Raw genomic sequence first — 12,702 nt, 5'->3', positions numbered from 1 at the left:
GCAAGATATACTACAAATGCTTTTCATGTGTGTGTGTGTGTGTGTGTGTGTGTGTGTGTGTGTGTGTATGCATGGGTGTGTGCGTGCATGTGTGAACTCATGGGAGAGACAATCATATCAAGAGTGACACCAGCAACTGTAAACAAAGGAACTATTCCATTTCCTCAAATGTGTAAAGAATAAACATTTGGTCCTTTAAATTTGTCAGATTTTGCATTTTTAAGAGGGACTACTGGGATCGTTAGTCTGGTCATGAGGCTTGGTAAGAACAAGGTTGCAGCATCTTTACAGCCCACAAGCAACCACCTCATTCTACAGTTAATAAACAACTTTATCTACAATTCTCTATACAAGCACACTATATTCAAATGAACCGTCTATACAAAGTAACCTCTATGTAAATATGCGTTACATATATTGAATTATTTCAAAAACAAAACAGACACCTAGTTAAAATAAAAGATTGAAAGGGAATCTATTACTTTACATCGTATGTCAATGTTAAATCAAGTGAAATTCATGTTAGATTCATAAAGCATTCGTGTCATTCTATCAACACATCTTTCATGGTGGTAAGTGAATGTTTCAGCCAAACAGTTCATACTTCCGTGCTCAAGTTTGTGAGCCTAAAGACTGGCCCATAATGGCCATTGGACTTCATTACTGTCTTCTTACTGAAACAGCATTGTATTTTGCATATTACCACCTTTTGGGGGTATGATTTGATCCACAAGTGCACAGAAATGTGCTTAATGTTTTTGGTGTTTTGTTTTTTCATTTTGGTTTAAGTGTGATTATTTTTAACACTGGAAAGTTTCCAAGATATTTGACATCTTTGTGTTGCCTAACAGTAGCATTTGCTTTGGACAGTCAAGGGACACAAGTAAGAGTCATGCCCTAAAGTAGATGCTATAACTCATAGAATGGAAAATAAAGCCACAAATGTCAGTACAGAAGTATGTAATAGCCCTTATTCCCCACGGAAAACTGGTCATTCAGTCTGTGTGCATGATATCTAACACTTTTCATCTGTCTCCAGATTGTTTTCATATACAACACCAGTGACATAAAACAAAAGCAACAACTTTAAATCCAGAACAAGTCTGAGCAAGTATGAGCTGTGGTCTGCTGCGGTGTTCAGACACACAGCAACACTGGCCTCTAGTGGGTGAGATTAGGAATCACAGTTCTGTACAGCTCCGAATAAAGGAGAAGTCAGATAAGCATGCAAGCCTTTGACCACCAAGGGTCTGTCATTCATCCTTAATAGTAAACAGCTGCCAACCTATGGCATTTACATATTGTGCTACAGCACAAACGCAATCACGAACCACTTCAGGTGTGCTGTTTGTGAGGGAAACCTCACGTATTAGTGGAATCCACTTGGCTGAAATATTTTCTAGCTGATGATGAATTTAATTTGAATCTTGTGAGATGAGTTTTTGAGAATTCAAAGGGACTGTGACGTGGTCCAATGCAGTTCACAGACCTTTGCAAAGAATGTGTGGGGGAAAAAAATAAAAAATCTCGCCCCTACATCTTGGTCTCGCTGTCCGCCGGCCTCTCGTTCTCATACTCATTCTCCTGGCAGACGAGCTGGTACGGCTTCTTGTCCACCTCCTCCACCACCGAGTTGACCACCTCAAGTTCCTTGTTTTGCAACTCATGGCGAGACAGGTGCTCCACTATACCTGCACCGATGGAGTCTCCCAGGACGTTGGTGGTGGTGCGCAATCGGTCCCTGAGGAAAGACAGAGAACCAGTGAGGACAGGAGGCGGAAGGATTAGACAAGACACCACAAGCCAAAGCTAAACAAGACGGGGCGGGACAAGACATGACACAAGAGTAAATGATTAAATTGCAAATTACATCCACTAGTGCAAATGTGTGAACATTTAATTTTAATTGCTCTAGTCAGTATCGAGACTTGAAAGTCAACCAATAGAGGGAACAGGTCTTTGCATAGGGAGTTGGCTGTTGAGTGAATAAAAAACAGATGGACTAAAGGACAAAGAATGTGATGGGTGTGTCTCTGGAAGCTCCACATATCCTCTGAAGAGTGTATGGCACAACAACAAAATCCGCTGGGTTAAATCTAATTAAATTCATACCGCATAACATAACTACTCATAACATAACTCATGACTAACCCATCCGCAGAGTGCTGCAAGTCGAAAGCGAAGTGGCGCAAACAGGTTTCTTTACTGTGCCAAGAGAAAGCCCCACATAGTCAATACTTACAGGAACCAATCAACAGCAATGATGAGTGAGATGTCATCCGTGGGCAGGCCCACAGACGTTAGCACTATCACCATGGTGACCAGTCCTGCCTGAGGGATTCCAGCTGCTCCAATACTGGCTGCTGTGGCTGTGATACTGATCGAAAAAAAAAAAAAAGGCAGATGGAGAAAGAGATCAGAATAAAGTATTTAGACATATTGTAGTAGAGAACTCTTGATCACACCTCGGTAATAACATTGAATATTTTACTCTTGGCTGCAATACTATCCTTCCTCGAATAGCCCGAGTAGAGCAGACTGGGGAGTGTGAAAGAGTACTAGAAAGTCGTGGTTCTGAGGCTTGGAGATGCTTCACAAGCACAGAACAATGAAATATTCTGAACTCTCTGAGAGAGCAAAGTAAACCAAATCGTCAGTCTTAGCTGCACAAACAATAAATACATATCACTGTATGCATGTTTTAAAGAGCAAAAGGTGATCTGCAAGTGTAGCATGTATCGCATACCTGATGGTGAGAATCTGTCCAAAGTTAAGATCATAATCATTGACCTGAGCGATAAAGATGGCGGCCAGGGCTTCGTACAGAGCGGTGCCATCCATGTTGATGGTGGCACCGACGGGAAGCACGAAACGGGTCACGCGCTTGTCCACCTTGTTGTTTTCCTCCAGGCATTTAAAAGTGATAGGTAATGTGGCAGAACTGGGAGAGGATGCAAAGAGAGAGGGGAGAGGAGTAAAAACGTGTCAGTGCCCGATACCTATCAATGCAAACCAAGAATCTTAGAAAACTTTTATTCCATGTAAGGAAAAATGAAAATGTGTTCACCTGCAAACTGAATATCCTATGACCATGTGAAGGGAGGGATAAAAGCATAACCTTTGATTCTCGACTTAACACATTACCCCAACCACATACCTGGAGGATGTTCCCAGGGCAGTGATGAGTGCCTGCAACAGTCCCCCAATGAAGACAAAGGGGTTCTTCCTGGTGATGACGAAATAGAGCGTCGGAAGGACGATGATGGCGTGGATGAGCAGGCCACAGATGACGGTCACGGTATACATTCCCAGCTGGCCTCCCATGGACGAAATGTCATCCATCTCCACGATCTTACCAGCAATCAGGAACAAGATGCCGACAGGAGCATACCTGAGGACCAGTGATATAGTGGGTGGGTTTCATTCTTTGCTAACACCAACCATCCCTTATTCCTTCCGGTACGTACCACATTATTATGGCAACCAGCCTCATGATGGCTTCGTTGAGGCAGTCAAAGAAGTCCTTCAGAGGCTGTCCCTCTTCCCTCATGCCCCCGATGATCAGACCGAAGCAAATAGCGAACACCACCAGGCCGAGAGCATTGATTCCGTTCACGGTCCCTAGCTCTGGGATCATCTCCTCCCGGGTTATCTCCTGGCTGCCGTTGGGTGCAAATATTGTGTCGTTCACCGTCATTGTCACGTGAATTACTCTCTTGACATACTGAGTCTTGAACTGGGTGGTGAAGAAGCAAAACGGACGACATTTTGGAAAAAGTTTCATTTCATTAGAATATTTGAGATTTAGCCTAAGGGATAATAAATATATATAAATATATATAAAATATACCTGTTTAGTGCAAGCTTCCACAATGTTGGGAGGAAACATGTTTCTGAAAAGCACAACAAAGTAGTTACTCACTGCATTCACCGCATATAATATGAGGTCCATTGTGTGGAAGTTGTTTGTGTTTTGCACCATTCAGAGGTTACAGCACTTAACTTCTCCCTCAGAGGGGGCATTCATTTTCAGTTTACAGGAAAGTTCTTTTTTTTTCAATGTTTGTGTCAATAAAGATTTGTACTGCAGGTACCTGATAAGATCCAGAAAGGCGTCAGCAGCACTGATCTGCTCGATCTTCTGCTGCTTGGTGAACTCCTCCTTTGATCCTTTCCCGGGGTGAATAATAAGCACCATGACAATACCGATGAACACAGCGATGATGGTTGTGGTGGTGTAGTACACCACTGCCCTCATTCCCATTTTCCCCGAAGCACGGCTGTCCAAAGCGGCCATACCTGAAAAGGACAAAATCATATACATCACATATATATATATATGTCAAGTTGAATATTTATCCACTGATAACCTGAGCTCTTACTCATAGTGTCAGGCATGCACTGACTATTATTCTGGAAGAAATCCTGCAGAGGGAGCAGCAGTGCAGCAATGCTGCTATAAGCATATAGTGAATCTAAACAACTCCAGTGGACATCGTATGAATTAGCCACATTTTGAGTCGCTGCTGAAGCCATTTTTCATTCACTTATATACATCTGCTTTAATATATGATTGGCTGTTGGTGACAAGCAGCAGAAATGTTGGTTAAATACAATACAAAATATTACAAAGAGTTTAATTGAAATAGTATAGTCGTAGAGTGCAGTAAAGGCAGAATAAAGTGGATCAAAAAGACTTCCCTTCATTGTTGTTGTTTCTAAAGATGTAAAAAATATCCCCATAATCTTTAGATGCGCCACTGATGTCTCTCCAATGTGTATACAGTTAGCCTGGGAAAAGGTGCTGTAATTATAGGTGGAATACACCCATTTGTATTATCTGAATAACTATCTGTGACAACAAAGGGCGGCAAGAAACACAATCTGACCCTGACCTTTAGTGGTGGAAAATCAACACCCGCTGTACTGTAGTATTCAGATGAAGATCTAACATTAAAAACCTATGTACATATTGCACATACACAGATAATGTTTCACCAATTGGAGCTGCAGGAATCAACGCTCATTAAACTACCACCAAGCGGTGTTTCTTGGGCCTTTGTTGGATAAAAGAGTAGGGTTGGCAACGTTCACTGTACTCAAAGTCCTGCATGTCCCCAAGTGTGACCTGAGTTTGATGTGAACACAGTGTGCAGAGATGTCAGTTAGAGATTAACAGTCTGCCCTTGACTCGATGTTTTTGTCTCAGAGAAAATGATACTGCCAAGATGCAACTGTATGGCATGTCCAGTCAATGGCAAGCCATCCAGAGGAAAACAACACAATGACATTTTCATGCAACCGGTGTGCTGAAGCAGCACTCGGGACAAGCGTGTGAAGAGCCACGGTTAGAAACGAACACAGACGTTCCCACATTATTTGTCGAATTTGGCACTCCTGAAGGTAAACATGTGGTGAGCTGTAACCGATGGTTCTGAGTCACAAATCAAGTTCAGGAAAATTATGTTTGATGAACCTGGTTCCTGGTCAAGAACTGCTGGAAAAGAAAACTTTGGTGGGGTAAAGCTTACCAGAGAGGACAGTGAATGAATCATGGAAATTAAACTCCACAGTCCTAACAGTGTTAAACAGAATTTGAAGGGATAACAGCGGACAGAAAAGAAATACCACCATTCAGACGACTGGATTTAGAATCGGACAAGCTGCCTCAATAGGCGTGACAGTGGGGCTGTATTTTCAGAGTGTCAGGCCCTATTATGACCATTTTCTTCATTCAGAGCTGTGCAGGGCAAAGCCGGCTTTGTGCGACGGGAGATGTATGCGTTCTTTTCAAAAGTGCAACTGCGATACCATGTAGGCAAAATTGTGTGTGCGTGTGTTTTGTTAGATTTTTTTCCTTTTCTTACATGTTCAAAGGGTGGTTGCAGGGTTTACTGCTTGGTTTTAGGGTCGAGGTCAGGGTAAAGGTTGGGGTTTGGGGTTTTTCTTGTAATGGTTAAGGTGAAGGTAAGGGGCTAGGGAGCTCATTGTGTAAAAGAGCATCCTCACAAAGAGTGGTGTGTGCGTGGGTGTACCTACCGCCCCCAGCCTTGGCCCTCCCTGTTCCTCTTGTCTCAATATGCCCAGGACTTGGGCTTTTCAGTCCAGTTCTTTTGATCCTCATCTTCCCCTCCCCCATTCTACCCCCCCCAAATTCTTCACCTCCCCTCTCTTCTAGCCCTCCATCACCCACTCTTATTTCAGGTCTCTCTACTCTGCCACCCCCACATCTTGCCTCCTTCCCCTCTTTTTCCTTACACACTGATCTTATTGCTGCAATCCTCTTTCACTGCACCCCACCCCATCAGTGCCCCCTCCAACCCCCTTTTCTCTTGCTTTCCTCCTATTCCCTTTCTGACGGCCCTGGGAAAACTTGTTGACTTAGTCAGCCCCACACGCACACAATGATCTCCAGCCTGTTGTCCGGGCAACGAGAGACGCGGCCTCGCCAATTCCATCATTTCAAAGGCACGAAAGGACCAAGACTGAAGGAGAGCAATGAAAATGACTTTCTTTCTCATCTGGGGAATGTTCATCAAACACAAAAGTAGGCCTTGTTTTGGGGGGGTAGGTGGGTGAGTTGAAACACAGGACGTAGCAACAGTCAGAGGTCTTTCCAGGAGGCATTTAACATCAATTGATCCTGAGCAAAGATTGACTCCACAGTTATAGCAAGACTTCGCTTGAGGGCTTACTGTTCAGAAAATATCTACACACATCAGTCCGGGGGATTTTAGAGTTTGGAGCTGAATAGATTAGATTCAATATTGTTCTATTTTAACCTGATAATCACACCTGTCTCCAGCCTCTCATATATGTTGTTTTATCTATTTTTGTCTCCATCTCTATGAGTCCAAATGTTCTATGGATCTTGTCCTATCATTTCACAGACTCTACAACATCACATTGTCCTCGCTGCATCCTGGCTCAGATGTGCTACAAATAAAATGCAAGAAAAAAAATGGTTATGGTTTATTAAATGTCATTATGCCAACAGAACCACGGCGGTGTGATCAAATTTCTGCGTGTGGGCATTTTCACCCAGTTTGGCAATTCCTCGTGTTGCTTACTTCCTGTTTTACTTTGAACACTTGGGTGTGCTACGGTTTGTTCTACTTCCTGCCTCTGCGTTTTTCCGCCTTTACGACCTTGGGAATTATTTCACCTGTGTCTTGTTGGCCTTCCTTGTGTATTTTGTCCAAATAGACTAAATACCAAATAAGTCCCCACAGTGTTCCTCAAGTCTTCCTGGCATGTACTTTTTTCCATGTTTGACTTTATCTCTCTTCATCTTTTTTTTCGAGTTGAAGGGTTTAACGTGATAAAACCAAGGCAACATAGACTTTTAATCAGTCTTTCCTGTCTCTTCGCCCCCCCTCCCCCTGTGATCCATTTGAGCTTTCCCTCCAACTTGCTCTGTAGTCATAATCTTACTGCGCTCTTCCCACCGTCCCAGTCCAGCCCCTTCTAAGCTCTACCATGGCGAACTCTCGGCTCTCGCTATTCTCCTCTGAGTTTGTCCGAGTGAACACACATGTTAGACAGTATACGAAGTTAGAAACGCAAAAAAAAAAAGAGAACATCACAAACCCTTCAGTCGCCTACACTCTCTCTTTCACACATAATTCCTTTTCTCATAATCCTTGATCCTGCATTTTCCCGTCTATCTCACCACCAGTCCTCCTTTCTTTCTTTCTTTCTTTCTTTCTTTTTTTTTACCTGCAGTGCCAACTGCACTCTACTAAAACTATCTTTCCAGGTCCCTCGAGAGTCTGCCCAAACTTTGTGGTCCTGAGTTGGACCGCACTTTCAGGCTGAATCAATTCAGAGGCAACTCCTTTATAAGTTGGACAGCCCATTTTTTGCATAGAAGAACTATTGAGTCTTAAGAGCGTGACCGTGATTTTGCAGACATTCCACATATTTGTAGAAAGTAAGTCACAAGAACTCAGCTGTGATCAAGTCATGTACGTAAACAATAAATTACTGAGCTCGATGGAGTCATGGTTGGACTGTAGGAAGACGCTGTCGTATGACGGTTGACTCCATCTAGTTGTTGCAGTGGGGATAGGAATAAAGATAGCGAGAATAATCTATTACTCTCGTGGCTCTTACCGCTGGGGATATGGATTTGAAAGAATTTCAGAAAACTGGAAGACAGAAATAGCTTCAGGTATTCACGTATATAAATGTGTCCCATATGAGTGAAAACATTGTATGGATTCAAGCAGAATTTGTTTTCCATGTGCTACTAATAGGTTCATTCTTGGTATAGGCTCGCTGCCAATACCAAGAATGACTGATACGGCTGATAAAAATAAGGCCTACTCCAAACAGTGCTGTGCTGTGCGCTCTAATAGCGCAGGTCTGGAACCCAAGAAGGTAACAAACTGCGTGAGTTGCTGCACAGTCTACTATTTCCAGTCCAATGTAAAGCTCAGGGCGCACGGTGTAGCAAAAACAGCACTCTTTGTTGATTTCCACATGCTGAAGCTGCTGTCATGTGACATGATGTCAGAGGATGCTGATGTCACGCCCCGCTGCAACACAAAGCAGGTTATTATAGGACAAAGTGTCTCTGTCATACCTCTAGGAGACTGGCCTCTTTCCCTGTCAATCACTCTTCAGAAGCTGGACAGCGGTCCTCCTACCGAGACTTGCCAGTCAATGCTGCTGGCGAGCGCTGGTGGAAGCTCACATGTCTCATAAATCTATCGCAGACTTTTACTTTCATAATAAGCGACTGGTAGCCGTTGCCATCTGGACGAAAACGCCCCATGTGTGTCTGACTTAGAAGATGAACTGGAAAACACTATGTCATATGTCTTTGTTTTTTTCCCAAGTACTCGCTAAACATCATATAAGACTCAGAAGGCACAAACTGCGCTGAAACGAAAGTAAGCCAGTCTGAGCTGACTCAGAGTGAACGGAGTCTGTTTTGGTCGTGTTGAGTCAGGAACCATTACTGTGTAGGTTAAGCATGTGACTGAGACCAGGACTGGTTATAACACCTTTGTCTCACCCATGAGGTCACCCTATCCATGCCACTGCGCGGAAAAACCAACAGACATCATCGGGTAAACAAGCAGCTGCCACTTATTGGGCACGTTGGTCACAAAGCAACAACCAAGGCTGTTGCTGTCGCCCTTTGACAAAGGAAACACTGGCCATGATGTTTAATACTAAGCGTAGCATGGAGCAGCTACTTTTTCCCATGTGTGCAAACTGATCCTACGCTGGGCATCGACTTCAGGAGAGTAGAGATAGATAGAGGGGAAGTAGAGGGTGGATAGATTGTTGTGGCTGCAGTTTGACGAAATGGAAAGACTGCAGTGGAACCATGCCGAGCATGAACACAGGCACACAGACATGTAGCAGGGTATGTAATGAGAAACACTCAATTTCCCTTAATGTTACAGTCGCATGGGTGTGCTGTGATAAGCCTTGGATACAGCATTGTCATATATATATATATTTGTTAACACTGTGGCCCAGCTGTAAATAGAACTGGCAAATCATTTCTAATACGCACTGTAGCACATAGTGAACATAACTGCGAACATTTTGGCACGAGATACATACGTGTCTCTAAAGTGCACTAAGAGGCCATGGTGTTCATACCTGTAATGAGGCTGGAAACCAGCAGGGGCAGCACCAGCATCTGAAGCATTCTCATCAGCAGTTCTCCAGGGAAGGAGAAGAACTTAATTTCACGGTAGGACATTTTATACGGCCGCAGGGAAAATCCCAGAATCACACCTGTGTGGAGCAGAGAAGGATTTTCATTATTTATTTTTTTGTCAACATGTGACACATGCTGTCGCCTTTGTGCGGGTTCTTCAAGAACGCCACAGACTCCTCCTGCCTCAGCTGATTTTCAAACTCTCTAGTTTAAATCTTTGCATGTTTATTTGTTCAGCGTCAGATTGGTCTCTGACTGTTCTCTCAATAAGCTGCGTGTTCACTGCAGCGCTGGTCCGGCCAGCAAATCCAGGTGGTTGACCCGGCAGCCTGAAGTGAGGAATATCCTGAGTTTAACAATCAATCAGTTTGTTTGCCATGGCGTGGTGTAACTCTAGCAGGCCTGCAGATGTGCAGGAGGTGGGTGGGCCAGGCTCACTTCCTACTGAGAAGGATTCAGAGGTTAATGGCAACAGGTCAAAGGTCAGCCGGAGGGCCAGCTAAAGGCCGGTCTGCTGAGTTCATCTGAGTTTCCTCTGTTGTCTCATCCGGTGAGTTTCTTTCTTTTCTTTTCTTTTTTTTTCTTTGTCTCCTGCCATAAGGATGTTGGTCACCCTAGATTGATCGATTATAGTGGGTGCTGCAGAAAATGTGTTGCCTTTATCTCCGCAAGTTTGAATAGGAGAGGAGAGGAGAAAACTTAGAAGACAAAAATATAATCCCTCCCGACAACATGATCTCACTTACCGAAAATGACAGCAATAACGGTGAGGATCACAAAGGCATTTCTAATAAAGAATCCCTTCACATCATCCTTCGTGATGTTCTCCACTCTCCTCTTGGCCAGAAGCGATCGAGACTGGATCCCGGCCCGTATCTGGTGGAGACCGCTCCTCTGCGGGTTCTCCCCGTTGCTTTGAGTCATGGCTGCAACAGATCCTGCTGTAAATGTGCAGAAACTTCACCTCCGCCCGACTGTGACGAGAACCTCGCAAAGATGCAGGGATTCACTTGTTTCCGCTGCCCTTCCTGCCCCGCTGCACTTCTCCTTTGGTCCAAAGATTACCGGTCGCCTTGAAAGAGAGAGAGACAGGCATGTTGTGAGAGTGACCGTTAGACATTTGCGCGTACGAAACTATTTAGTTAGACAACGACTTACATGCACATGTAATCCTGGTTTGTGACTATTATGTTCAAATATGCAGCATATGCAAAGTGGAATCAGTTTTCAAGATATGTTGCAACGTCTTAGAAGGGTGCTGTTTACTAGAAACCAACGCTGTCTCACGCAAAACGTTGTGTCTCTCCTGCAATGCTCTGTCCAGAGTGGGGAACACATGCGCTGCACTGGCAGCTGCAAATGACAGCAAACTGCCTCTTACTTTCACTCTAACTACACGTGTACATATTGAGCTCCAGTTCTGATTCCCAGATTGAGCAATACACACAGGCAGGCGCACACAAACACATGTTAACATTAAAACATGGCAAATGGGTTAAAGACTAAGATAGAAGACATTTCTGTACCTTTAGATTTGAGCAATAGCTTCCTCTCGGGTAATATCTCAGTGCTTCAGGGGAAAGTTCTGGCTTAAAGCTCGGTCAGTATGAGAGGGGCAGAGGAGCTCTTTGGCTTTGAGCTGGTCAGCGTGAACAACCAGCAATGAGGAGAAAAAGGGAGTGAAAGACGGTAGGAGGGGAGGGGAAAAGAAAGGAAAGGAGGGAGCAGCCGCAGCAGCAACAGGGATGAGGGAATGAAAGAGCCAGTGAGAGAACGGAGGCGGTGCCACGTAACACGCAAAAAAACAAGAGTTAGTCACTCACACAGTGTGGGCTCGAGGGGTGGTGAGGAGGGAACCAAAAAAGTGAAGTAAGGTAGAGGAGGGGGCGCTTTTCAGACAGAGGGGAGCTTGAGGAATAATGAGCTTCCCGAATAAGAAAAAAGAGAAAGGACCTTCTTGTTTTCCTCTGTCCGTCTCAGCGTTCCTTTCAAATGGGTTTTCACGCTTGATAAGTTCAGCCTGATTGGGGATTCCTGCAGAGAATGAGTCAACAGAGAAATAAAAATTCTAAAGAAACTTATGGAAGTGGATTCCTCATTCATACTTTTGTTGTTGCCACATTTCCAACAGACACATTCACGTGTTAAGACTTGTTTCTTTGGTTTGCGTTTTAGAGCACTGCACATTTGCACCGTGGTCCACTTGGTCATCTTTTATTCATCAGAATACGTGGAGTTTTAAGTTCGTTCTGCCAAACAGATACGACAAATATTTGTGAAGTGCCAGTGGTGCAACTGGTGCTCAGCTTCTGGGTAGCAGAGGGACAATGTGCGCAAATAGTGAAGCATGTTGGACGTTTTCTTTTTGGACAATTTATCTGCTGTGGCGATGTGACAGTTTGCGGTATGAATTTGACCTTAAACATAATGAGGGTTTTCCACAGCAGACACAGTGGTAAAGAAGTTATGGCCAAGAAATTCATTTTGGCGCCAGATTTCAAGAATTCACAGTTTGGCATGTGCGATAGGATTCGGGTTTACAGGAATGTGTGGGCGAATGTGTCTCAGATAAAAAAAAAAAAAAAAAAGTAACAGGACTACAGGAACTAGAGGAAAGAGGAGGCAGAGCTCAAGGCATCCTCTCTGACTCATAACAGGGGAATCCACGGAGGGCAGAGATGTTGTGAAATGTCATCACACACATGTGCACATATCCACGCATACGCACACCTTATCAGCGACACGTCCTTGATAAAATCAAATAATCCACGTAAAGTTAAAGCTGGGTTCACTCAAAATGGCCATGAAAAAACACTTTACCTCTTGCTCAGTTATGTAAGTCTACCAAGTTTGGACTGGCTGACAAACGGAGATAAGAGCAGCAGATCATTCCAACGTTTGGTTTGTGTAATTCAAAAGGACCAAATTTCAGCAGTAATATATGCCGATCAGGCACAACATTATGACCACAGTTGTGACTCTTCAGAGAATGGACATGGGCCTTCTGATTTTGTCCTGTG

The 12,702-nt window shown here is 44.0% G+C and overlaps 1 protein-coding gene across 3 annotated transcripts; it reads right to left on the bottom strand.

Moving 5' to 3' along the window:
- Positions 1 to 603: 603 nt before the first annotated feature.
- Positions 604 to 11,376, bottom strand: slc1a3a (solute carrier family 1 member 3a). Of its 3 annotated transcripts, XM_047592330.1 has the most exons (10): positions 11,209 to 11,376; positions 10,429 to 10,754; positions 9,622 to 9,759; positions 4,095 to 4,299; positions 3,851 to 3,893; positions 3,468 to 3,736; positions 3,158 to 3,391; positions 2,747 to 2,941; positions 2,243 to 2,377; positions 604 to 1,741 (listed from the first exon to the last, which is right to left on the bottom strand). In XM_047592330.1, the coding sequence occupies exons 2-10, from the start codon at positions 10,604 to 10,606 to the stop codon at positions 1,534 to 1,536; spliced, it is 1,605 nt and encodes a 534-aa protein (XP_047448286.1). In that variant the 5' UTR covers positions 10,607 to 10,754; positions 11,209 to 11,376; the 3' UTR covers positions 604 to 1,533. The 3 variants fall into 3 exon arrangements, with proteins under 3 accessions (XP_047448286.1, XP_047448284.1, XP_047448285.1); XM_047592328.1 differs by having other exon boundaries at positions 3,468 to 3,893; XM_047592329.1 differs by lacking the exon at positions 11,209 to 11,376 and adding an exon at positions 10,841 to 10,995 and having other exon boundaries at positions 3,468 to 3,893.
- Positions 11,377 to 12,702: the final 1,326 nt, after the last annotated feature.

Source organism: Mugil cephalus, chromosome 8, assembly GCF_022458985.1.
Source record: "Mugil cephalus isolate CIBA_MC_2020 chromosome 8, CIBA_Mcephalus_1.1, whole genome shotgun sequence".
Taxonomy (NCBI): Eukaryota; Metazoa; Chordata; class Actinopteri; order Mugiliformes; family Mugilidae; genus Mugil; species Mugil cephalus.
This window is presented reverse-complemented; position numbering and strand designations above follow the sequence as displayed.